Source organism: Gallus gallus, chromosome 1 (genome assembly GCF_016699485.2).
Source record: "Gallus gallus isolate bGalGal1 chromosome 1, bGalGal1.mat.broiler.GRCg7b, whole genome shotgun sequence".
In the NCBI taxonomy this organism is placed as follows: domain Eukaryota; kingdom Metazoa; phylum Chordata; class Aves; order Galliformes; family Phasianidae; genus Gallus; species Gallus gallus.
The window spans coordinates 78,070,974-78,097,477 of NC_052532.1; the positions used below are offsets into that span (position 1 = coordinate 78,070,974).

Genomic DNA, 26,504 nt, shown 5'->3' on the forward strand with positions numbered 1-26,504 from the left:
GGGGAGGGGCTGGTGTAAGGCTGCAGGGAACCCAACTTGGCTCTGATGAGCTTCAGCCTCCAAAGTAACTATCTGTAAGGTTCATTTAAGTAAGGTTTTTATTTGTGCTGTTGCCATTTTCTTAAGAGGAAAATGATAAGGGCAGGAGGGGAGCAGCCAAGGAGCCATGAGGCCGTCTGGCTGTCAGTAGGCTGCAATGGTTTCCTGGATCCAGTCAACGTAATTGCAGACCTTGGTGTAAACTCCGGGATAGCCTTTCAGAGCACATCCAATTCCCCAGGACACAATTCCTTGCAGTTCTCCATTGCACACAACTGGTCCACCCGAGTCACCCTGGAGAGAAAAAATTAGGGGCATGAACTTCTAAATCAAGAAAGCAGACTGTCACCTGGAAAGATTGTGACCTGGTGCAAAGAATCTAGGCAATGCACCGGGAAATGCAGCAGGCCCTGAGATGGGAGCGCAGGCAGATACCAGTCCTTGTTTGCTGGACTTCCCTAGTTCCTAACAATTCACTGTGACTATACTGCGTGCCCAGCAGATGTGGTTGGACCTGCTGTTTTTGGCAAAGGCCATGCTGCAGCCAAACCCTGCTGGAAAGATACTGTGTCAGAAAAGAACACAGAATGATGAGGCATCCTCTCTAGTGAAAGGCTTGTGAGGCGCTGGAAGAGATTGACCAGAGAAGTTGCGGATGCCGCGTCCCTCTGGAGGTGTGCAAGGACAGGCTGGATAGGGTGTTGGGCAGCATGATCTGGTTGGTGGCAACCCGGCCTGCCCAAGGCGGGGGCTTGGAGCTCAGTGATCCTGAAGGTCCCTCACACCCTAAGCCATTCTACGACTCTAGGAGGAGGCCTAAGCACACTGCCAAGTGCTGAAACACACCATACAGCCTGGGGCACCCTGGGGGTGTGTGGCCCAGGGCTCTGCACCAACATCAACTCTTACCTGGCACGAGTCTTTCCCACCCTCCAGGAACCCGACACAGATCATGTTGCTGGTGATATCACCTGGGTAGGCCTCCTGGCACTCTTGGTCACTCAGAATCGGAGCGTTCAGGCACTGGAGAAGTTCAGGGTAATTGTCTACCGGGAGAGTAGCGACAACATTTGTTTTTTTCCTGGGACCCAGTTCTGTCACTTAACAAAAAGACCTGAAGACCTATCTGCGAGAGCCATCCAGCAAAGCAGGGTAGAGCAAACCCTTAAGCTACAGGAGCAAATTTGAAGTGCACTGTATACTGAGGCACACTGGCAGGGCAGCGTGGTGACTTTGCAGGCAGAACAAGGAAAGACGTCAGGTCTCACGAACGCGGTGCTAGAGCGGGAGAAGCGCAAACCGGTACTTGCTGCGCGTGTTGATACTCACAGCCATTGCTCAGCGTGTTTCCCCACCCTGAGATCAGGCACTCGGTCCCCGCCTTGGCACAGGAGCTGGGCAGAGCTATGGGTTGAATGTCGGCACTGTATTCCACCGCAGATGCCAACTTGATCAACATAATGTCATTATTGAGGGTTATTGAACTGTATTTAGGATGGCGAATGATTACTGATGAACTTCTGACTACTTCGCTGTCTTCCTGCACATCGATGTTGTACTCTCCCAGCCTCACTTGTATACGGCTGCAAAATTGCCAGCAGAGAAAAACAGCAGTTAGCCGTGGGTTGAGCAGCTTTGTGCCACATGGGGTATGCAGACTCTTGGAAGAGAGTAAGAGAGCGCTGCCCTAATCAAAGGTTAACGTGTCACAGAGCTCTAGAAACTTTTGGACTTTGTGGAAGACAGAGTCTGAAAAGCCTTGCCAGATGGGCATCTGGGCCAGCAGATCCTCAGCTTGCAGCTGTGGCAGTGGTGGATGGATGGATGACTCCAGACACCTAGAGCAATGCTTCAGGAAGGGAGAATAAGTTTCCCACTGCAGGGGCACATGATCACTAGGCTGTGCTGCCTCTGCACAGCGGTGTCTCGTAAATCTTCCTAAATCTTGTCTGTGGACAAAGAAAGGTCCACGGGGAAGATGTGAAGGAATGAAAACGAACAAAATGGCAATGGTAAGCCACATAGCCATGCAAATGGGGACAGAAAGGCTTGTTAGGGTGAACGGAGAAGGATGCTAAGAGTGCAACAGTATTGGAAAGATGATGTAAAGCAGGGAGACCGAGGGTAGTGTTTCTCCTTTGGTCCTCAGGTACAGCATGCGTTGCATTGCCCCCTCAGATTGTCTTCTCTCAACAGGCACCAGAGTTCCAGATCCAGTGTGTTTGCAAGACTTGAGTAGAACCCATCCAGATACGCAACCCGATCCATACTTACGATTTATAGCAGTGAGCAGCTGACAAGACCCACTGGCTGTTGATGAGGGACCCTCCACAGAAGTGATACCCAGAGTTCAGGGACACCTGGTAGGGAACCGAATGCTCTGGGCAGGTGTAGCCTCCCACAATCTTGTCATCATCGGCACCTCCAGGGAAAGCAACTGCAAGAAAGACAATGGGCTTTCACAGCACCAGGCCTGACTCCATTCTCCTCAAGTGCAGCAGCAGCCAACAAGCTACAGAGGAATTAGCAAGAGCCAAAAGAGTTTGAAACTTCAGAAGTCTTCACACAACATCTGAAAGATCCTGCTGAGTTCTTCCTGTGTTGCTCTGAAACGTGAGGCTTTGTCTTTACCACCTCAAGTCAGGAAGAGAACTAAAGAGTAGAAGCTGCCAAGGAGCCTCACAAATTAACTGCATGCAGCCTCCACTGTGTTCCTTCCACGGAACTTTTGGAACAGCAAGCAACAGCTATGGCATGGTAGACAGCGCGTGGTGGTCGTTTGCATAGAGTGGAGATTGGACGAGGGCAAATGCAGTTGAGAACGTTGGCAGAATTTTTAATCTGCTGGGGGGAAAGAAGCGGTGAGCAAGGGTGAAGGGAAACGCTGGTAGCAAAGGAATCTGAGAAAACACAAAGACTCCACGGAGCTGGAGGATGTTGTAAGGAAGAACGTGCTTGAATGTAGGAAAGAACATGTTTGAATGTGAAAAAAACCATATTTGTTGAAGCCAATGGAACAGTGGTAGCGAACCTTTTCTGATTGCACATCCCTATCAGCAAAAACCCTTTCAGCACTCCTTTCTCTCTCTGCAGTATATCCCTGTCATATCCTACCTTCTCTGTCTCTCTAGGAGGCTGAGGGTCCAAGTCTCTGACGTAGGTGGAAAGAGAAGAAAAGCAGAATACTCTGCCACTGGAGAAGAAGAAGTGCAGGTAGAGAGGGAGAGGCAAGAGGTTAGGGGAGAAGGTTTGCTCAGATCAGGAGCTTTCGAGAACATACCAGCTGCTCCCAGGCAGGAGAGAATCAGGAAGAGAAAATTCATGGTACTTCCACCACCAAGCTCTGTGACATGTACAGGGACTTGCCTCTGAAACTCCTCTGCTTTATGCTCCTGGAGAGCTTTATCTTTGCCAGCCCGTGGTCTCTCCAGCTTTAACTTTTCCAGGGCCTTGTACCAGCCTGGACAAATTTACTTATTTTATCTGAGTACGGCCATGCTACAGCTGACTGTAATACCTAAAGCAGGAACACGTATTTCTAGAAATGCAAGCTGACGTCGGTTGTCCCTTGGTAACATCTAACCCAGGTGTTCTGATGCATGCTCTGGCCTTGGCCTGGGAAAGGGCCTGTAGTGTCCTCTTGTTTATTTAAGCAGGTAGCATAGACAGGCTCACAGAGACCTTTTTCCCTAAGGGCATTACCAGCTGGCCCCCTGAGACATCTTTTGTGCTGTTGAGAGTGGCTGGCAATTTTTCTTAAAGGGGTATAGGAAAAAAAGGTAATGAAATGAAAAAGATGATGTTTGTTTTCCCATCAGGGCTTCCTGAGACCCTGGGAGGCAGCAGGTGTGCTGAGGCCCAACCTGGAAAACAGAGTGCTGCGTGGTGTGCGTGCTTTTTTGATGCTCTTTCTGATCAACAGACAGTGAACCCTTACCTGGGGAGACACTGGTAGCTTGTTGCTTAAGAGACCTAGCATTCTTCGTGCATGTATGAAACATTCCATCAGGAAGAAATCATACAGTAAATAGAATTACATTCACATCCTGCTTGTTCCTCCTTCTACTTTTTGTCTCCAAACTATGAACGCTTTTGACGTAGGTGAAATCAAAGAGAATCCTGCAAATGTGCAAGAAGAAACATCACAGGGTTGTCTGAAAAGTACTCACAACTCATCCACAGATGGAAGGGGTAAACTGAATGGACAGAGATTGTCTTACAGCTTATCAGGCTGTAGCAAAGACTGATGCTGCATGCAGAAGAAAGCTGGACTGTGTAAGCAATTTCTGAATAAAATACATATGGATTTGATTAACAGACTTTAAGGATTGTTATGATGTGATAGACGATCAGCAGCTGACCGGAGAAGAGGAATTCAGCAATTAAACTGAACCTGCATGACCTCTCTTGGTCCAGCTCCTCAGCAACCTATGCCTTGTGAATAGCCAATTGGCCTACATACTGTTTCCCTGTGCTGAGAACTTCTCCATTCTGAGAAAACGTACGGGAGAGGAGTTTATGTACAGAAAGCAAGTGACTTTGAAGTGTTGTGTCCAAACTGCTGGCACAGAAATAGATAGCTGAATGGTTCTTCTTGACAGATACGATATTTAAACGAAAGACTTCTTGGCTTAACCGCTTAGCCTCGTACCCAGTGTGAATATCACCCTTATAGTCCAGATTTGTTCCATATGAATAATAGATTAATTGCAGACCCTTCCCAGGCTGCTGCAGATACCAGTACATATAATTGTGATCATCATTTTGACTGCAACTCAGGGTAGCGTTCTCATCTTCTTTCAGCACCAGAACTGAGGGTTGGTTAATCTCAGCTCCTGTGTGACAAAGCAGAAGAAACACAGTTAAAAAGCAGACTACATTCTCCCCATAGCAGAACAAGCATGATGTCTCAGCTGATGCCTTACTTGCTCCAAAGAAGTACAAGACCATGCACCAAATTGTCCACATTCTCTTGGCTGCCTCAGAAGTCAGAGAGCATGCCCTGGTGAGGGACTTACTTATATAGATCTATTTCGGTTTCCCTTAAGCCAATAGCAACAACCTCTGCAGCAGCCAGATCTGTGCTGAAAACCAGGCTACTTCCTCCAGGAAATTTCAAGCAGACACAGTGTTTTAACACTGCTGGCTGAAAATACACAGAAGCTTTCAAACTGATTCAGATGGAAAATATTCTATCAGACAGGATAGTACCCAGGGGAAACGCTTTTAAACTAAAACGGGAGATTTTGAATGGACATAAGGAAAAATGTTGGTTTTTTTTATGGTAAGGCTAGTGAAGCGCTGGCACAGGGGACCCAGAGATGTGCTGGATGCCCCGTCCTGTAGACGCTCAAGGCCAGGTTGGACAGGGCTCTGAGCAACCTGAGCACCTAGCAGTAGGTGTCCCTCTTTGTCGCAGGGGAGTTGGACTGGATGACCTTTAAAGGTCCCCTCCAACTCAATCGATTCTGTTCTAAGTATGTACTGTGTACTGTGGTTTCTGTAACTACAGCTTCTCTGGCCGCCTCCTCAGCTGGAAATGAAAAAGAGTAATTGTAAAGATGAGGAGAACAGCTATTTCTTGAGGAACTTTTCTCAGAACCGTTGTTTCTTGTGCAATGCCACCTCAAGCTTCCAAGGAAAAAAACAAACAAACAAACAAAAAAACACTGCCTAGGAGAAATTGCTTTTTCAGAACTGGAATAGGCCACTGCGCATGCAGTGATAACATCCACGGATGATGATCACTGATGTGATCTCAGTGGTTTTCTACTCGGAACTGGGAAGTGCACAGCTGTGATCCATCTATATCCTCCTCACTTATTTACTGGACATTGAAAGCTACTGATAAGTTCACAGGGCCTTATAATAGCACTTGCCCCCCTAAGCAAAACATGCCTGGGAGCTGAGAAATGGAAAGAGATCCCTAGGTTACATTCTCATGTTTGAAGTGCTGTTTTTCCATGTTCATGTAAAAAATCTGAGATACAACAATAACATCATGACTTTCAGGAGCTAATAGCTTACTACAGGAGAAGAAAAAACAACTACAACTACTAAAATCACTCAGATGTCACTCCCAAAGTAGCCACCACAGCGTTTATACTCCTAATCTCTTCTGTCATAAAATAGAATTCTCAAAAGTTTCACAGGACAGTGGATTGCTAGTAATAATCCCTAGATGGCAACAGAGTGTGGTAAAAATGAACTCTAAATAAGAGGCAGAAGAGAGTAAGCAAGTCAGTCTGAGAGAGATGATGCTCTCCCAGTGCTTTTCTCCTTGTGTTTCTTTTGCCTGATACAAAGAGTGAGTAAATCACAGCCCTGAGATTGTTCTACGGAGCAGAAGAGTGCTCCCTGGTTGCAAGGAATGGTGTGCTACTCTGCTTACTGAACAGCTCATAGAGTCAGAACAACACTGGTGACCAGGGTGTGTAAGGCCTATAGGAGTGATAGGTGAAGATGTGAGTCTTTCAGAAATCGCCTTTGGACTGGATTAACTGAGGGCAGCATTTGAACTTAACTTCCCGAGATCTCTCCCCAAGCGCATTACAGGAATACAATGAACACGAGTATCTGTCACGCATCTCTGTCTCCTCAACCAAGAACCATAGAATCATAGAACCAAAGAATCATAGAATTGATCAGGTTGGAAAAGACCTTAAAGATCATCAGGTCCAATCACAGCCTATTCATACTACCCTAACTCTAACAACACCCAGCAGAGCGTACGCCCATACAAAACATGGGCAGCCAGCTTCTCCACAAGCATGTTGTGGGGGACGGTGCCAAAGGCTTTACTGAAGTCCAAGTAGACCACATCAACAGCCTTACCTTCGTCCACCAAGCAGGTCACATTGTCACAGAACAAGATCAGGTCGGTCAAACAGGATCTACCATTCATAAACCCATGCTGACTGGGCCTGATTCCCTGGTTGACCTTTAATTGATCAAGGATGGCTCCTGAGATTATCCATTCCATGACCTTCCCTGGCCCCAAGGTGAGACTGATAGGTCTGTAGCTACCAAGATCGTCTTTCCGGCCCTTTCTGAAGACGCGTGTCAAATTTGTCAGTCTCCAGTCCACCAGGACATTCCTGGTTGGCCAGGACTTTTGAAGGATGATGAAGAATGTCTGGGCAACCACATCCGCCAACACCCTCAGCACTCTGGGGTGCAATTCATCTGGCCCCATGGACTTGTGAGTGTCCAGCTTTTATCTCAGCATGAATTATGCAGGCCCTATTCTGTTCCCCATCCCTACCTACCACCTCAAGGGGCTGTGTGCCCAGGTGTGAACAGTTTACGGGCTGGTTCGGCCCAGTCCCGTGACTAGTGGGTGTGGGGACACACGGACTCATGCCCCAGAAAAGGGAAATGGGAAAAAAGGGAAAAGGATAGAGAGATGGGCCTAAAAACAAAACAGCGGCAGCAATCTGGGGAGAAACAAATTAATTGACTAAACAAGATATTGCAATGCAAGATAACACACTATAATGTCATATAATACAATAAGATACGAATTGAAGCAAATAAAACAAATAAAATGCAAGACAGTGTCGGAAAGCCAAAGGCCTTACTCTAATGCTGTGACAAGACTGTCTAGGGAGCTCACATGCTGCTGAGATCAACACGGCAGGGAAAATGTTTCATGGATGCTATTTACCTTTCCCCCTTAGTGGAAAACGGAAACACAAATAACGCAGTGTCCTCTGGGGTATGTAGTATGTAGTACGTAGTATGTAGTAGGTCTTCTTTTCTGGGACGGGTACCCGGAACTGGAGCATTCACTCTTTACTTCACTGTGCACTACCTGATGTTACGATGTAGAATACTGATAACACCACACAATACTGGAACACCACTCAAGACCAATGGCCAGCTGGTTTTAATTCTATTCACCACCAGTCTCTGGGCCCGGCCATCCGGCCAGTTCTTTGTGTACCTGTGCAAGCAATGGGCTGCCAGCTTCCACAGGAGAACACTGTGGCAGTCAGTGTCAAGGGCTTTGCTGAAGCCTGGGTAAACTGCATCAACAGCCTTTCCTTCATCAACCAGCTGGGTCACCCTATCATAGAAAGAGGTGAGGTTGGTCAAGCAGGACCTGGTCCCCTGGTTGTCCTGCACATGTCATGTGGTTACACTCAAGATGATCTGTTCCATAACCTTCCCTGGCACTGAGGTCAAGCTGACAGGCCTGTCGTCCCCAGCATTCCCCTTATAACCCTTTCTATAGAGGAGTACCACATTAGCAAGTGTCCAGTCATCTGGGAGCTCTCTGGTTGACCAGGACTGCTGACAGATAGTGGAAAGCAGCTTGGTAGTCACCTCCGTCGGCTCCCTCACTAACCTCGAGTGAATCCCATCTGAGACCATGGACTTGTGACAGTCTAGATGGAGTAGAAGGCCTCTAACTGTTTCCACCTGAATCATGGAGGTTCAATCATGGTGTTATATTCTGCTCCGCAGCCCGGAGTTCCAGGTCAGGAGGCTGAGTGCCCACCCTGAGGATAACTGGTCTGACCATTAAAGACAGATGGATGTACAGAAGGCACTGAGAACCTCAGCCTCTTCCTCAGAGTTCATGTTCCCCAGAACACCCAGTTCTGGGTTCTTCCCTTCCCTTCCCTTCCCTTCCCTTCCCTTCCCTTCCCTTCCCTTCCCTTCCCTTCCCTTCCCTTCCCTTCCCTTCCCTTCCCTTCCCTTCCCTTCCCTTCCCTTCCCTTCCCTTCCCTTCCCTTCCCTTCCCTTCCCTTCCCTTCCCTTCCCTCTTTCTGTCACCCTCACCCTCACCTTTCCCTTTCCTGCCATTTAGTGAGGAACTCTCATGACACTGTCTGCTTCCTGCCTCAGAGGCTGAGGTTGTGTATCTACAGGCTCCATGTATGACTACGGTTCCTCTCCTTATTTTTCAGTGCCGTGGTCTCCCTGTACTTTCTCATTCTCTCACTGCTCTGGCACAAATTCCTCCAGGTCTCCCTCCTTAGTTTCTGATCTCAGGCACTCTCACAGGAGGCATAACTCCCCTACTTTGCTTTAAAGAAAAAAACCTGACCAACAAACAAACAAACAAACAAACAACAACAACAACAAAACAGGAACCCTCAACTGAAAAGATGCTCTCCTTCCTTTCTCTCTCTGTCCCTCCATCCCTTCCATCCCTTCCATTCCTTCCTTCCTTCCCTCCCTCCTTCCCTTCTTGTTTTCCCTCCCTCCATCCTTCCACTTGATCTTCCTTTTATGCTTTACACTGCTATCAAGTATCCGGCATTCTTGCCGCCTGTTTCCCATTGTTTACCTTTCCGTTGCAGGCAGCCTGGATTACCTACTCGGCACTGGAGGACCCAGTACTCCTGGCTCCGGTGTCTCTGGGCAAGTGAAGGGGAAAGTACCCCTGGCCACAGGTACCATTGGACTGCGCTTGTGGCTTCTCATTGCTGTTCCACCTAGCAACACTGCTGTAATGGCTACCGTCAAAGCTTTTACAGGAACAGTGAGGAGATAATTTCACCCCTGACAGGAGCAAAATGGAACTCTTCTCAGCTGCTGTAGGGCCACACCCAGGGACCTGCTCCAACAGCTCCCTTCTCAGTAAGAAGACCGGGAGTAAAGGAAACTGCTTTTCTGCCTGCCTGCCTCAGAAGACTTCTTGAACGGTAGCACGGTGTCGTACTCCCATTGCCTGCCAGCCGTGCAACTCTGGAGCGCAGCTACCAGCGAGCACACCTTAGCCAGAGCAGCAGGGAAGGCTGGGGAGGGGCTGGTGTAAGGCTGCAGGGAACCCAACTTGGCTCTGATGAGCTTCAGCCTCCAAAGTAACTATCTGTAAGGTTCATTTAAGTAAGGTTTTTATTTGTGCTGTTGCCATTTTCTTAAGAGGAAAATGATAAGGGCAGGAGGGGAGCAGCCAAGGAGCCATGAGGCCGTCTGGCTGTCAGTAGGCTGCAATGGTTTCCTGGATCCAGTCAACGTAATTGCAGACCTTGGTGTAAACTCCGGGATAGCCTTTCAGAGCACATCCAATTCCCCAGGACACAATTCCTTGCAGTTCTCCATTGCACACAACTGGTCCACCCGAGTCACCCTGGAGAGAAAAAATTAGGGGCATGAACTTCTAAATCAAGAAAGCAGACTGTCACCTGGAAAGATTGTGACCTGGTGCAAAGAATCTAGGCAATGCACCGGGAAATGCAGCAGGCCCTGAGATGGGAGCGCAGGCAGATACCAGTCCTTGTTTGCTGGACTTCCCTAGTTCCTAACAATTCACTGTGACTATACTGCGTGCCCAGCAGATGTGGTTGGACCTGCTGTTTTTGGCAAAGGCCATGCTGCAGCCAAACCCTGCTGGAAAGATACTGTGTCAGAAAAGAACACAGAATGATGAGGCATCCTCTCTAGTGAAAGGCTTGTGAGGCGCTGGAAGAGATTGACCAGAGAAGTTGTGGATGCCGCGTCCCTCTGGAGGTGTGCAAGGACAGGCTGGATAGGGTGTTGGGCAGCATGATCTGGTTGGTGACAACCCGGCCTGCCCAAGGCGGGGGCTTGGAGCTCAGTGATCCTGAAGGTCCCTCACACCCTCAGCCATTCTACGACTCTAGGAGGAGGCCTAAGCACACTGCCAAGTGCTGAAACACACCATACAGCCTGGGGCACCCTGGGGGTGTGTGGCCCAGGGCTCTGCACCAACATCAACTCTTACCTGGCACGAGTCTTTCCCACCCTCCAGGAACCCGACACAGATCATGTTGCTGGTGATATCACCTGGGTAGGCCTCCTGGCACTCTTGGTCACTCAGAATCGGAGCGTTCAGGCACTGGAGAAGTTCAGGGTAATTGTCTACCGGGAGAGTAGCGACAACATTTGTTTTTTTCCTGGGACCCAGTTCTGTCACTTAACAAAAAGACCTGAAGACCTATCTGCGAGAGCCATCCAGCAAAGCAGGGTAGAGCAAACCCTTAAGCTACAGGAGCAAATTTGAAGTGCACTGTATACTGAGGCACACTGGCAGGGCAGCGTGGTGACTTTGCAGGCAGAACAAGGAAAGACGTCAGGTCTCACGAACGCGGTGCTAGAGCGGGAGAAGCGCAAACCGGTACTTGCTGCGCGTGTTGATACTCACAGCCATTGCTCAGCGTGTTTCCCCACCCTGAGATCAGGCACTCGGTCCCCGCCTTGGCACAGGAGCTGGGCAGAGCTATGGGTTGAATGTCGGCACTGTATTCCACCGCAGATGCCAACTTGATCAACATAATGTCATTATTGAGGGTTATTGAACTGTATTTAGGATGGCGAATGATTACTGATGAACTTCTGACTACTTCGCTGTCTTCCTGCACATCGATGTTGTACTCTCCCAGCCTCACTTGTATACGGCTGCAAAATTGCCAGCAGAGAAAAACAGCAGTTAGCCGTGGGTTGAGCAGCTTTGTGCCACATGGGGTATGCAGACTCTTGGAAGAGAGTAAGAGAGCGCTGCCCTAATCAAAGGTTAACGTGTCACAGAGCTCTAGAAACTTTTGGACTTTGTGGAAGACAGAGTCTGAAAAGCCTTGCCAGATGGGCATCTGGGCCAGCAGATCCTCAGCTTGCAGCTGTGGCAGTGGTGGATGGATGGATGACTCCAGACACCTAGAGCAATGCTTCAGGAAGGGAGAATAAGTTTCCCACTGCAGGGGCACATGATCACTAGGCTGTGCTGCCTCTGCACAGCGGTGTCTCGTAAATCTTCCTAAATCTTGTCTGTGGACAAAGAAAGGTCCACGGGGAAGATGTGAAGGAATGAAAACGAACAAAATGGCAATGGTAAGCCACATAGCCATGCAAATGGGGACAGAAAGGCTTGTTAGGGTGAACGGAGAAGGATGCTAAGAGTGCAACAGTATTGGAAAGATGATGTAAAGCAGGGAGACCGAGGGTAGTGTTTCTCCTTTGGTCCTCAGGTACAGCATGCGTTGCATTGCCCCCTCAGATTGTCTTCTCTCAACAGGCACCAGAGTTCCAGATCCAGTGTGTTTGCAAGACTTGAGTAGAACCCATCCAGATACGCAACCCGATCCATACTTACGATTTATAGCAGTGAGCAGCTGACAAGACCCACTGGCTGTTGATGAGGGACCCTCCACAGAAGTGATACCCAGAGTTCAGGGACACCTGGTAGGGAACCGAATGCTCTGGGCAGGTGTAGCCTCCCACAATCTTGTCATCATCGGCACCTCCAGGGAAAGCAACTGCAAGAAAGACAATGGGCTTTCACAGCACCAGGCCTGACTCCATTCTCCTCAAGTGCAGCAGCAGCCAACAAGCTACAGAGGAATTAGCAAGAGCCAAAAGAGTTTGAAACTTCAGAAGTCTTCACACAACATCTGAAAGATCCTGCTGAGTTCTTCCTGTGTTGCTCTGAAACGTGAGGCTTTGTCTTTACCACCTCAAGTCAGGAAGAGAACTAAAGAGTAGAAGCTGCATAGGAGCCTCACAAATTAACTGCATGCAGCCTCCACTGTGTTCCTTCCACGGAACTTTTGGAACAGCAAGCAACAGCTATGGCATGGTAGACAGCGCGTGGTGGTCGTTTGCATAGAGTGGAGATTGGACGAGGGCAAATGCAGTTGAGAACGTTGGCAGAATTTTTAATCTGCTGGGGGGAAAGAAGCGGTGAGCAAGGGTGAAGGGAAACGCTGGTAGCAAAGGAATCTGAGAAAACACAAAGACTCCACGGAGCTGGAGGATGTTGTAAGGAAGAACGTGCTTGAATGTAGGAAAGAACATGTTTGAATGTGAAAAAAACCATATTTGTTGAAGCCAATGGAACAGTGGTAGCGAACCTTTTCTGATTGCACATCCCTATCAGCAAAAACCCTTTCAGCACTCCTTTCTCTCTCTGCAGTATATCCCTGTCATATCCTACCTTCTCTGTCTCTCTAGGAGGCTGAGGGTCCAAGTCTCTGACGTAGGTGGAAAGAGAAGAAAAGCAGAATACTCTGCCACTGGAGAAGAAGAAGTGCAGGTAGAGAGGGAGAGGCAAGAGGTTAGGGGAGAAGGTTTGCTCAGATCAGGAGCTTTCGAGAACATACCAGCTGCTCCCAGGCAGGAGAGAATCAGGAAGAGAAAATTCATGGTACTTCCACCACCAAGCTCTGTGACATGTACAGGGACTTGCCTCTGAAACTCCTCTGCTTTATGCTCCTGGAGAGCTTTATCTTTGCCAGCCCGTGGTCTCTCCAGCTTTAACTTTTCCAGGGCCTTGTACCAGCCTGGACAAATTTACTTATTTTATCTGAGTACGGCCATGCTACAGCTGACTGTAATACCTAAAGCAGGAACACGTATTTCTAGAAATGCAAGCTGACGTCGGTTGTCCCTTGGTAACATCTAACCCAGGTGTTCTGATGCATGCTCTGGCCTTGGCCTGGGAAAGGGCCTGTAGTGTCCTCTTGTTTATTTAAGCAGGTAGCATAGACAGGCTCACAGAGACCTTTTTCCCTAAGGGCATTACCAGCTGGCCCCCTGAGACATCTTTTGTGCTGTTGAGAGTGGCTGGCAATTTTTCTTAAAGGGGTATAGGAAAAAAAGGTAATGAAATGAAAAAGATGATGTTTGTTTTCCCATCAGGGCTTCCTGAGACCCTGGGAGGCAGCAGGTGTGCTGAGGCCCAACCTGGAAAACAGAGTGCTGCGTGGTGTGCGTGCTTTTTTGATGCTCTTTCTGATCAACAGACAGTGAACCCTTACCTGGGGAGACACTGGTAGCTTGTTGCTTAAGAGACCTAGCATTCTTCGTGCATGTATGAAACATTCCATCAGGAAGAAATCATACAGTAAATAGAATTACATTCACATCCTGCTTGTTCCTCCTTCTACTTTTTGTCTCCAAACTATGAACGCTTTTGACGTAGGTGAAATCAAAGAGAATCCTGCAAATGTGCAAGAAGAAACATCACAGGGTTGTCTGAAAAGTACTCACAACTCATCCACAGATGGAAGGGGTAAACTGAATGGACAGAGATTGTCTTACAGCTTATCAGGCTGTAGCAAAGACTGATGCTGCATGCAGAAGAAAGCTGGACTGTGTAAGCAATTTCTGAATAAAATACATATGGATTTGATTAACAGACTTTAAGGATTGTTATGATGTGATAGACGATCAGCAGCTGACCGGAGAAGAGGAATTCAGCAATTAAACTGAACCTGCATGACCTCTCTTGGTCCAGCTCCTCAGCAACCTATGCCTTGTGAATAGCCAATTGGCCTACATACTGTTTCCCTGTGCTGAGAACTTCTCCATTCTGAGAAAACGTACGGGAGAGGAGTTTATGTACAGAAAGCAAGTGACTTTGAAGTGTTGTGTCCAAACTGCTGGCACAGAAATAGATAGCTGAATGGTTCTTCTTGACAGATACGATATTTAAACGAAAGACTTCTTGGCTTAACCGCTTAGCCTCGTACCCAGTGTGAATATCACCCTTATAGTCCAGATTTGTTCCATATGAATAATAGATTAATTGCAGACCCTTCCCAGGCTGCTGCAGATACCAGTACATATAATTGTGATCATCATTTTGACTGCAACTCAGGGTAGCGTTCTCATCTTCTTTCAGCACCAGAACTGAGGGTTGGTTAATCTCAGCTCCTGTGTGACAAAGCAGAAGAAACACAGTTAAAAAGCAGACTACATTCTCCCCATAGCAGAACAAGCATGATGTCTCAGCTGATGCCTTACTTGCTCCAAAGAAGTACAAGACCATGCACCAAATTGTCCACATTCTCTTGGCTGCCTCAGAAGTCAGAGAGCATGCCCTGGTGAGGGACTTACTTATATAGATCTATTTCGGTTTCCCTTAAGCCAATAGCAACAACCTCTGCAGCAGCCAGATCTGTGCTGAAAACCAGGCTACTTCCTCCAGGAAATTTCAAGCAGACACAGTGTTTTAACACTGCTGGCTGAAAATACACAGAAGCTTTCAAACTGATTCAGATGGAAAATATTCTATCAGACAGGATAGTACCCAGGGGAAACGCTTTTAAACTAAAACGGGAGATTTTGAATGGACATAAGGAAAAATGTTGGTTTTTTTTATGGTAAGGCTAGTGAAGCGCTGGCACAGGGGACCCAGAGATGTGCTGGATGCCCCGTCCTGTAGACGCTCAAGGCCAGGTTGGACAGGGCTCTGAGCAACCTGAGCACCTAGCAGTAGGTGTCCCTCTTTGTCGCAGGGGAGTTGGACTGGATGACATTTAAAGGTCCCCTCCAACTCAATCGATTCTGTTCTAAGTATGTACTGTGTACTGTGGTTTCTGTAACTACAGCTTCTCTGGCCGCCTCCTCAGCTGGAAATGAAAAAGAGTAATTGTAAAGATGAGGAGAACAGCTATTTCTTGAGGAACTTTTCTCAGAACCGTTGTTTCTTGTGCAATGCCACCTCAAGCTTCCAAGGAAAAAAAAAAGAAAAAAAAAAAAAAACACTGCCTAGGAGAAATTGCTTTTTCAGAACTGGAATAGGCCACTGCGCATGCAGTGATAACATCCACGGATGATGATCACTGATGTGATCTCAGTGGTTTTCTACTCGGAACTGGGAAGTGCACAGCTGTGATCCATCTATATCCTCCTCACTTATTTACTGGACATTGAAAGCTACTGATAAGTTCACAGGGCCTTATAATAGCACTTGCCCCCCTAAGCAAAACATGCCTGGGAGCTGAGAAATGGAAAGAGATCCCTAGGTTACATTCTCATGTTTGAAGTGCTGTTTTTCCATGTTCATGTAAAAAATCTGAGATACAACAATAACATCATGACTTTCAGGAGCTAATAGCTTACTACAGGAGAAGAAAAAACAACTACAACTACTAAAATCACTCAGATGTCACTCCCAATGTAGCCACCACGGCGTTTATATTCCTAATCTCTTCTGTCATAAAATAGAATTCTCAAAACTTTCACAGGACAGTGGATTGCTAGTAATAATCCCTAGATGGCAACAGAGTGTGGTAAAAATGAACTCTAAATAAGAGGCAGAAGAGAGTAAGCAAGTCAGTCTGAGAGAGATGATGCTCTCCCAGTGCTTTTCTCCTTGTGTTTCTTTTGCCTGATACAAAGAGTGAGTAAATCACAGCCCTGAGATTGTTCTACGGAGCAGAAGAGTGCTCCCTGGTTGCAAGGAATGGTGTGCTACTCTGCTTACTGAACAGCTCATAGAGTCAGAACAACACTGGTGACCAGGGTGTGTAAGGCCTACAGGAGTGATAGGTGAAGATGTGAGTCTTTCAGAAATCGCCTTTGGACTGGATTAACTGAGGGCAGCATTTGAACTTAACTTCCCGAGATCTCTCCCCAAGCGCATTACAGGAATACAATGAACATGAGTATCTGTCATGCATCTCGGTCTCCTCAACCAAGAACCATAGAATCATAGAACCAAAGAATCATAGAATTGATCAGGTTGGAAAAGACCTTAAAGATCATCAGGTCCAATCACAGCCTATTCATACTACCCTAACTCTAACAACACCCAGCAGAGCGTACGCCCATACAAAACATGGGCAGCCAGCTTCTCCACAAGCATGTTGTGGGGGACGGTGCCAAAGGCTTTACTGAAGTCCAAGTAGACCACATCAACAGCCTTACCTTCGTACACCAAGCAGGTCACATTGTCACAGAACAAGATCAGGTCGGTCAAACAGGATCTACCATTCATAAACCCATGCTGACTGGGTCTGATCCCCTGGTTGACCTTTAATTGATCAAGGATGGCTCCTGAGATTATCCATTCCATGACCTTCCCTGGCCCCAAGGTGAGACTGATAGGTCTGTAGCTACCAAGATCGTCTTTCCGGCCCTTTCTGAAGACGCGTGTCAAATTTGTCAGTCTCCAGTCCACCAGGACATTCCTGGTTGGCCAGGACTTTTGAAGGATGATGAAGAATGTCTGGGCAACCACATCCGCCAACTCCCTCAGCACTCTGGGGTGCAATTCATCTGGCCCCATGGACTTGTGAGTGTCCAGCTTTTATCTCAGCATGAATTATGCAGGCCCTATTCTGTTCCCCATCCCTACCTACCACCTCAAGGGGCTGTGTGCCCAGGTGTGAACAGTTTACGGGCTGGTTCGGCCCAGTCCCGTGACTAGTGGGTGTGGGGACACACGGACTCATGCCCCGGAAAAGGGAAATGGGAAAAAAGGGAAAAGGATAGAGAGATGGGCCTAAAAACAAAACAGCGGCAGCAATCTGGGGAGAAACAAATTAATTGACTAAACAAGATATTGCAATGCAAGATAACACACTATAATGTCATATAATACAATAAGATATGAATTGAAGCAAATAAAACAAATAAAATGCAAGACAGTTTCGGAAAGCCAAAGGCCTTACTCTAATGCTGTGACAAGACTGTCTAGGGAGCTCACATGCTGCTGAGATCAACACGGCAGGGAAAATGTTTCATGGATGCTATTTATCTTTCCCCCTTAGTGGAAAACGGAAACACAAATAACGCAGTGTCCTCTGGGGTATGTAGTATGTAGTACGTAGTATGTAGTAGGTCTTCTTTTCTGGGACGGGTACCCGGAACTGGAGCATTCACTCTTTACTTCACTGTGCACTACCTGATGTTACGATGTAGAATACTGATAACACCACACAATACTGGAACACCACTCAAGACCAATGGCCAGCTGGTTTTAACTCCATTCGCCACCAGTCTCTGGGCCCGGCCATCCGGCCAGTTCTTTGTGTACCTGTGCAAGCAATGGGCTGCCAGCTTCCACAGGAGAACACTGTGGCAGTCAGTGTCAAGGGCTTTGCTGAAGCCTGGGTAAACTGCATCAACAGCCTTTCCTTCATCCACCAGCTGGGTCACCCTATCATAGAAAGAGGTGAGGTTGGTCAAGCAGGACCTGGTCCCCTGGTTGTCCTGCACATGTCATGTGGTTACACTCAAGATGATCTGTTCCATAACCTTCCCTGGCACTGAGGTCAAGCTGACAGGCCTGTCGTCCCCAGCATTCCCCTTATAACCCTTTCTATAGAGGAGTACCACATTAGCAAGTGTCTAGTCATCTGGGAGCTCTCTGGTTGACCAGGACTGCTGACAGATAGTGGAAAGCAGCTTGGTAGTCACCTCCGTCGTCTCTCTCACTAACCTCGAGTGAATCCCATCTGAGTCCATGGACTTGTGACAGTCTAGATGGAGTAGAAGGCCTCTAACTGTTTCCACCTGAATCATGGAGGTTCAATCATGGTGTTATATTCTGCTCCGCAGCCCGGAGTTCCAGGTCAGGAGGCTGAGTGCCCACCCTGAGGATAACTGGTCTGACCATTAAAGACAGATGGATGTACAGAAGGCACTGAGAACCTCAGCCTCTTCCTCAGAGTTCATGTTCCCCAGAACACCCAGTAAGGGATGGAGATTCTCCTTGGCTTCCGCTTAGTGTTAGTGCATTTGTAAAGACATTTATTGTTGTCCTTTACCACAGTGGCCAGGTTGAGTTCAAGCTGAGCTTTAGCCTCTCGGATTCTCTCCCTGCAGTTGCTAGCAAATTCCTTATCCTCTCCTTGAGTTGCACAGCCCTTCTTTCAGAGGAGATAAACTCTCTTCTTCACCAAGAGTCTCAGTATAATAACTTCCCTGTTTGACCACACTGGTCTTCTTCCCTTCCCTTCCCTTCCCTTCCCTTCCCTTCCCTTCCCTTCCCTTCCCTTCCCTTCCCTTCCCTTCCCTTCCCTTCCCTTCCCTTCCCTTCCCTTCCCTTCCCTTCCCTTCCCTTCCCTTCCCTTCCCTTCCCTTCCCTTCCCTTCCCTTCCCTTCCCTTCCCTTCCCTTCCCTTCCCTTCCCTTCCCTTCCCTTCCCTTCCCTTCCCTTCCCTTCCCTTCCCTTCCCTTCCCTTCCCTTCCCTTCCCTTCCCTCTTTCTGTCACCCTCACCCTCACCTTTCCCTTTCCTGCCATTTAGTGAGGAACTCTCATGACACTGTCTGCTTCCTGCCTCAGAGGCTGAGGTTGTGTATCTACAGGCTCCATGTATGACTGCGGTTCCTCTCCTTATTTTTCAGTGCCGTGGTCTCCCTGTACTTTCTCATTCTCTCACTGCTCTGGCACAAATTCCTCCAGGTCTCCCTCCTTAGTTTCTGATCTCAGGCACTCTCACAGGAGGCATAACTCCCCTACTTTGCTTTAAAGAAAAAAACCTGACCAACTAACCAACCAACAAACAAACAAAAAAACAGGAACCCTCAACTGAAAAGATGCTCTCCTTCCTTTCTGTGTCCCTTCAATCCCTTCCATCCCTTCCATCCCTTCCTTCCTTCCCTCCCTCCTTCCCTTCTTGTTTTCCCTCCCTCCATCCTTCCACTTGATCTTCCTTTTATGCTTTACACTGCTATCAAGTATCCGGCATTCTTGCCGCCTGTTTCCCATTGTTTACCTTTCCGTTGCAGGCAGCCTGGATTACCTACTCGGCACTGGAGGACCCAGTACTCCTGGCTCCGGTGTCTCTGAGCAAGTGAAGGGGAAAGTACCCCTGGCCACAGGTACCATTGGACTGCGCTTGTGGCTTCTCATTGCTGTTCCACCTAGCAACACTGCTGTAATGGCTACCGTCAAAGCTTTTACAGGAACAGTGAGGAGATAATTTCACCCCTGACAGGAGCAAAATGGAACTCTTCTCAGCTGCTGTAGGACCACACCCAGGGACCTGCTCCAACAGCTCCCTTCTCAGTAAGAAGACCGGGAGTAAAGGAAACTGCTTTTCTGCCTGCCTGCCTCAGAAGACTTCTTGAACGGTAGCACGGTGTCGTACTCCCATTGCCTGCCAGCCGTGCAACTCTGGAGCGCAGCTACCAGCGAGCACACCTTAGCCAGAGCAGCAGGGAAGGCTGGGGAGGGGCTGGTGTAAGGCTGCAGGGAACCCAACTTGGCTCTGATGAGCTTCAGCCTCCAAAGTAACTATCTGTAAGGTTCATTTAAGTAAGGTTTTTATTTGTGCTGTTGCCATTTTCTTAAGAGGAAAATGATAAGGGCAGGAGGGGAGCAGCCAAGGAGCCATGAGGCCGTCTGGCTGTCAGTAGGCTGCAATGGTTTCCTGGATCCAGTCAACGTAATTGCAGACCTTGGTGTAAACTCCGGGATAGCCTTTCAGAGCACATCCAATTCCCCAGGACACAATTCCTTGCAGTTCTCCATTGCACACAACTGGTCCACCCGAGTCACCCTGGAGAGAAAAAATTAGGGGCATGAACTTCTAAATCAAGAAAGCAGACTGTCACCTGGAAAGATTGTGACCTGGTGCAAAGAATCTAGGCAATGCACCAGGAAATGCAGCAGGCCCTGAGATGGGAGCGCAGGCAGATACCAGTCCTTGTTTGCTGGACTTCCCTAGTTCCTAACAATTCACTGTGACTATACTGCGTGCCCAGCAGATGTGGTTGGACCTGCTGTTTTTGGCAAAGGCCATGCTGCAGCCAAACCCTGCTGGAAAGATACTGTGTCAGAAAAGAACACAGAATGATGAGGCATCCTCTCTAGTGAAAGGCTTGTGAGGCGCTGGAAGAGATTGACCAGAGAAGTTGTGGATGCCGCGTCCCTCTGGAGGTGTGCAAGGACAGGCTGGATAGGGTGTTGGGCAGCATGATCTGGTTGGTGGCAACCCAGCCTGCCCAAGGTGGGGGCTTGGAGCTCAGTGATCCTGAAGGTCCCTCACACCCTCAGCCATTCTACGACTCTAGGAGGAGGCCTAAGCACACTGCCAAGTGCTGAAACACACCATACAGCCTGGGGCACCCTGGGGGTGTGTGGCCCAGGGCTCTGCACCAACATCAACTCTTACCTGGCACGAGTCTTTCCCACCCTCCAGGAACCCGACACAGATCATGTTGCTGGTGATATCACCCGGGTAGGCCTCCTGGCACTCTTGGTCACTCAGAATCGGAGCGTTCAGGCACTGGAGAAGTTCAGGGTAATTGTCTACCAGGAGAGTAGCGACAACATTTGTTTTTTTCCTGGGACCCAGTTCTGTCACTTAACAAAAAGACCTGAAGACCTATCTGCGAGAGCCATCCAGCAAAGCAGGGTAGAGCAAACCCTTAAGCTACAGGAGCAAATTTGAAGTGCACTGTACACTGAGGCACACTGGCAGGGCAGCGTGGTGACTTTGCAGGCAGAACAAGGAAAGACGTCAGGTCTCACGAACGCGGTGCTAGAGCGGGAGAAGCGCAAACTGGTACTGGCAGCGCGTGTTGATACTCACAGCCATTGCTCAGCGTGTTTCCCCACCCTGAGATCAGGCACTCGGTCCCCGCCTTGGCACAGGAGCTGGGCAGAGCTATGGGTTGAATGTCGGCACTGTATTCCACCGCAGATGCCAACTTGATCAACATAATGTCATTATTGAGGGTTATTGAACTGTATTTAGGATGGCGAATGATTACTGATGAACTCCTGACTACTTCGCTGTCTTCCTGCACATCGATGTTGTACTCTCCCAGCCTCACTTGTATACGGCTGCAAAATTGCCAGCAGAGAAAAACAGCAGTTAGCCATGGATTGAGCAGCTTTGTGCCACATGGGGTACGCAGACTCTTGGAAGAGAGTAAGCTGCCCTAATCAAAGGTTAACGTGTCACAGAACTCTAGAAACTTTTGGATTTTGTGGGAGACAGAGTCTGAAAAGCCTTGCCAGATGGGCATCTGGGCCAGCAGATCCTCAGCTTGCAGCTGTGGCAGTGGTGGATGGATGGATGACTCCAGACACCTAGAGCAATGCTTCAGGAAGGGAGAATAAGTTTCCCACTGCAGGGGCACATGATCACTAGGCTGTGCTGCCTCTGCACAGCGGTGTCTCGTAAATCTTCCTAAATCTTGTCTGTGGACAAAGAAAGGTCCACGGGGAAGATGTGAAGGAATGAAAACGAACAAAATGGCAATGGTAAGCCACATAGCCATGCAAATGGGGACAGAAAGGCTTGTTAGGGTGAACGGAGAAGGATGCTAAGAGTGCAACAGTATTGGAAAGATGATGTAAAGCAGGGAGACCGAGGGTAGTGTTTCTCCTTTGGTCCTCAGGTACAGCATGCGTTGCATTGCCCCCTCAGATTGTCTTCTCTCAACAGGCACCAGAGTTCCAGATCCAGTGTGTTTGCAAGACTTGAGTAGAACCCATCCAGATACGCAACCCGATCCATACTTACGATTTATAGCAGTGAGCAGCTGACAAGACCCACTGGCTGTTGATGAGGGACCCTCCACAGAAGTGATACCCAGAGTTCAGGGACACCTGGTAGGGAACCGAATGCTCTGGGCAGGTGTAGCCTCCCACAATCTTGTCATCATCGGCACCTCCAGGGAAAGCAACTGCAAGAAAGACAATGGGCTTTCACAGCACCAGGCCTGACTCCATTCTCCTCAAGTGCAGCAGCAGCCAACAAGCTACAGAGGAATTAGCAAGAGCCAAAAGAGTTTGAAACTTCAGAAGTCTTCACACAACATCTGAAAGATCCTGCTGAGTTCTTCCTGTGTTGCTCTGAAACGTGAGGCTTTGTCTTTACCACCTCAAGTCAGGAAGAGAACTAAAGAGTAGAAGCTGCCAAGGAGCCTCACAAATTAACTGCATGCAGCCTCCACTGTGTTCCTTCCACGGAACTTTTGGAACAGCAAGCAACAGCTATGGCATGGTAGACAGCGCGTGGTGGTCGTTTGCATAGAGTGGAGATTGGACGAGGGCAAATGCAGTTGAGAATGTTGGCAGAATTTTTAATCTGCTGGGGGGAAAGAAGCGGTGAGCAAGGGTGAAGGGAAACGCTGGTAGCAAAGGAATCTGAGAAAACACAAAGACTCCACGGAGCTGGAGGATGTTGTAAGGAAGAACGTGCTTGAATGTAGGAAAGAACATGTTTGAATGTGAAAAAAACCATATTTGTTGAAGCCAATGGAACAGTGGTAGCGAACCTTTTCTGATTGCACATCCCTATCAGCAAAAACCCTTTCAGCACTCCTGTCTCTCCCTGCAATATATCTACCACAGTTCTGATGTTTTCTTCCCACACCCTAATGGAACATCTTCCATATCTCAGGGTGCATGCGCGCCACTTCAGAGACCACTGCGCAAGGATGTTTCAGGATGGAAGCCGGTCTCAGACTGCCAATTACAGATGCCAATTGCAGAAGTTGAAGAAACCCTTCCCCAGACCCTCCCTGGCACCCAGCAACTCGGGGACTTGATGTATGTAGGTCAGGTGGGGTGTCTTTCAACCTCATAGCTTTTGAAAGATATTTTTACACAGATGTGTCCCCCCACTTTATGAGGCTGTGTAAAGTTTTGCACCCTTAAAAGCACTGCAGAAAGGGCTTCACAGCTTTCCTGAAAGATGAGGAACTGTCCATTGTTTGGTGCAAACCTGCCAGACTGCCTACTTTTGTTGGATATTCCCTATGTCTTGTACAGGAAGAGACTGCCAGCCCCTCATAGTTTTATATGCCCCCGTCATATCCTACCTTCTCTATCTCTGTAGGAGGCTGAGGGTCCCAGTCTCTGACGTAGGTGGAAAGAGAAGAAAAGCAGAGTACTCTGCCACCAGAGAAGAAGAAATGCAGGTAGAGAGGGAGAGGCAAGAGGTTAGGGGAGAAGGTTTGCTCAGATCAGGAGCTTTCGAGAACATACCAGCTGCTCCCAGGCAGGAGAGAATCAGGAAGAGAGAATTCATGGTGCTTCCACCACCAAGCTCTGTGACATGTACAAGGACTCGCCTCTGAAACCCCTCTGCTTTATGCTCCTGGAGAGCTTTATCTTTGCCAGCCCATGGTCTCTCCAGCTTTAACTTTCCCAGGGCCTTGTACCAGCCTGGACAAATTTATTTTATCTGAGTACGGCCATGCTACAGCTGACTGTAATACCTAAGGCAGGAACACGTATTTCTAGAAATGCAAGCTGACGTTGCTTGTCCCTTGATAACATCTAACACAGGTGCCCTCCATTCAGCGGCCTGCCTTCCTCCAGTGCCTCTGGAGCCACCAGCACTCTGCTGCAGCATCACTGCGTTAAACAAGATAACTGTTTGCAGATGGAGTTGTATAGCTCAGGAGTTTGTGTTTGGAAAGAGGCTGAAAAATAGGCCTGTGGGATGTCCGCTTGTAGTGGGCAGAAGAGAGTATTTACCATTCATGAAGGGAAGTATCTTCTTTAAAAAGAGGAAGAGGGTGGAGAGAAGATGTCATGCTTTTAACCTGAACTCAGAGGAGTTTGTTCATCACCCAACAGAATGGCCTGAATTCTTCTCTGAGTCGGTCTGTCCATGGGATAATCTCTGAATAGCACATCATAAACAACCCGCATTCGTCAAGGAGTTAGAAACTAGTTCTCCCAGGCGTTCTGCTTCAAGCTCCGGCCTTGGCCTGGGAAAGGGCCTGTAGTGTCCTCCTGTTTATTTAAGCAGGTAGCATAGAGAGGCTCACAGAGACCTTTTTCTCTAAGGGCATTACCAGCTGGCCCCCTGTGACATCTTTTGTGCTGTTGAGAGTGGCTGATCATTTTTCTTAAAGGGGTATAGGGAAAAAAAAAAGGTAATGAAAGAAAAAAGATGATGTTTGTTTTCCCATCAGGGCTTCCTGAGATCTTGGGAGGAAGCAGGTGTGCTGAGGCCCCACCTGGAAAACAGAGTGCTGCCTGGTGTGCATGCTTTTTTGCTGCTCTCTATGATCGACTGACCATGATGTCAGTGTCGCACATATCGCTGCTGAGGTGACTGAGATTCTTCTGAGCAGACTGGACTCTGACTGCCCAAACAACATGTGCTTCCTCACAGGGGAAGGCAGCTCCTACCCGCTGTGTCAAAGGGAGCCTTATATGGGTTTGTGTGTGTGTGTGTGTCAGGGAATCTGCAAGTCTGCTTAGGCATCACTGAGGCCAAGGTGTATTCAATTTCTGCCTGCAGCTGCCCATCACCACGGAAACACCATGTGGGAGCAGCCCTTTGTGGTTTCCTTTCTCTGTCTGTGCGGTATGTGAAAGAGCCTTGAATTCACCTTCTGCTTTGTACTTGACTACACACTCTCCTTAGTGCCATCATTGGGCCTGTGGGGAACTAGGGACCAAGAACCTGGCTGTGCTTCTGTAGCACTAATCCTGAGAAGTGTCCAGTACCTTTTGCTAGCCAGCAGTGCCACCGTTCTTGATACTGGTCTATGGGCTTGCGTTTCTGAAGGCTTTCTGTCTTTAAGATAGATGCTGCTGCATTGCTTTGCCGGACCCACTTCCCTCCCAAGAGTCCGGGAGGGAAGAAGAGCCCTGACTTTGCCCTTGTTTGGTCTCTGCTCTTCTTCTGCCCCTCTCCAATCAGTCTCACATTTTACAGAGACTTTGCCACTCCTTCAGACAGGGTGAGGATTTTGTGTAAGTGCTTAATGCTCTTGCTGCATCGTGTGATCACTCGCAGCGCAGAAGTATGTGGCAGCATCCTTGGATGTCACATTCTTGATAGTCATAACAGAGAGATTGTTCTTGTCTCTGCTTATCTCAAACTTGGCTTCGCTGTAACCTTCCTCGTAAGAATTCTGCAGCCATGTGGAAGTGCTGGCTATTAACTTCAGACTACTCCTTGAAAGCTGCTGGTACCAGAACATATAGGCAAGCCTGGAACTATTCTCGTAGCAGGTGAGGTCGGCACTCTCTCCGGCTCTCTTGAGGGCATTTTCTGGCCACTGCGTGATGCTGTATCCCACTCCAGAGCCTGAAGAAATGAGAGAGAGAAAGTGAAAAGAAGTAAAGGCAGTGGCTCCAAAAGCTCCTTCACCTTGCACCTGCCCCACGTGGCCAGTAGGAAAGCCACAGTGCAGGTGGATCTGCAGCCTCTCACCAGGTAGAAGAGCAAGCAAAATGGTCAGCATGACGAGGAGCAGCTGTCCCAGAAGAAGATGAGGGAGAAGAGAGAGCCTGGAGAGACTGATACCCCTCCCCTTGTTCTGATTTGCCCATCAGCTTGGGCAGAGGACAGAGAAGACATGTTTCACATCTGAAAACATTGTAGAGCCTTTAAAAGCAAAAGCAAGTGTTTGTATGGTTATACGTTTTGTCTGTCTTTGGCCTGTCTGCCAGAGACGTGGAGTTCTGAGCTCATGACAAAAAGTTGAGAGTGTTTTCAGACCAAAAAAGTTCTGTCTGGATATTGTACTGTCCATCATTTCACCTTTGTGCATGTCTGGGCCTACCAGCCACAGACCTAATCAATGATTTTTTTGCTCATTTTCACCAGTGGCTATAACTTGGGACATCTTTCCTGAGCTCATTATTCCAGTAAATTTAAACATACATTGTTCCATTCTGGAGAGGTGCTCTTAATGCATGAACGATAATTACACCTCACACCTCCAAACTTCTGTCAGACAGAAGCAAAAGATAACGGAGGCACAAAAATTGTGTTCAGTTTGATTAAGGTGTGTTGTGCCAGACCTGTTAAAAAGCCTTTCTTCTGACGAAAATCAGA

General features: G+C 48.2%; 4 protein-coding genes across 4 annotated transcripts in view; all 4 read right to left on the bottom strand.

The window, feature by feature from the left end:
• TRBV6-5 (T cell receptor beta variable 6-5) overlaps positions 1 to 26,504 on the bottom strand; it is a gene marked incomplete in the record, with an annotated part of 201,106 nt that overhangs the window by 24,876 nt on the left and 149,726 nt on the right.
• LOC121106429 (trypsin II-P29-like) lies at positions 81 to 3,417 on the bottom strand. The gene is made up of 5 exons (XM_040651384.2): positions 3,320 to 3,417; positions 2,314 to 2,476; positions 1,369 to 1,622; positions 949 to 1,085; positions 81 to 333 (listed from the first exon to the last, which is right to left on the bottom strand). The coding sequence occupies exons 1-5, from the start codon at positions 3,360 to 3,362 to the stop codon at positions 184 to 186; spliced, it is 747 nt and encodes a 248-aa protein (XP_040507318.1). The 5' UTR covers positions 3,363 to 3,417; the 3' UTR covers positions 81 to 183.
• Positions 9,871 to 13,207, bottom strand: LOC121107389 (trypsin II-P29-like). The gene is made up of 5 exons (XM_040651390.2): positions 13,110 to 13,207; positions 12,104 to 12,266; positions 11,159 to 11,412; positions 10,739 to 10,875; positions 9,871 to 10,123 (listed from the first exon to the last, which is right to left on the bottom strand). The coding sequence occupies exons 1-5, from the start codon at positions 13,150 to 13,152 to the stop codon at positions 9,974 to 9,976; spliced, it is 747 nt and encodes a 248-aa protein (XP_040507324.1). The 5' UTR covers positions 13,153 to 13,207; the 3' UTR covers positions 9,871 to 9,973.
• On the bottom strand, positions 19,991 to 23,784 carry LOC107054567 (trypsin II-P29). The gene is made up of 5 exons (XM_040651376.2): positions 23,687 to 23,784; positions 22,218 to 22,380; positions 21,279 to 21,532; positions 20,859 to 20,995; positions 19,991 to 20,243 (listed from the first exon to the last, which is right to left on the bottom strand). Exons 1-5 carry the CDS (start codon positions 23,727 to 23,729, stop codon positions 20,094 to 20,096), a joined length of 747 nt encoding a protein of 248 aa, XP_040507310.1. The 5' UTR covers positions 23,730 to 23,784; the 3' UTR covers positions 19,991 to 20,093.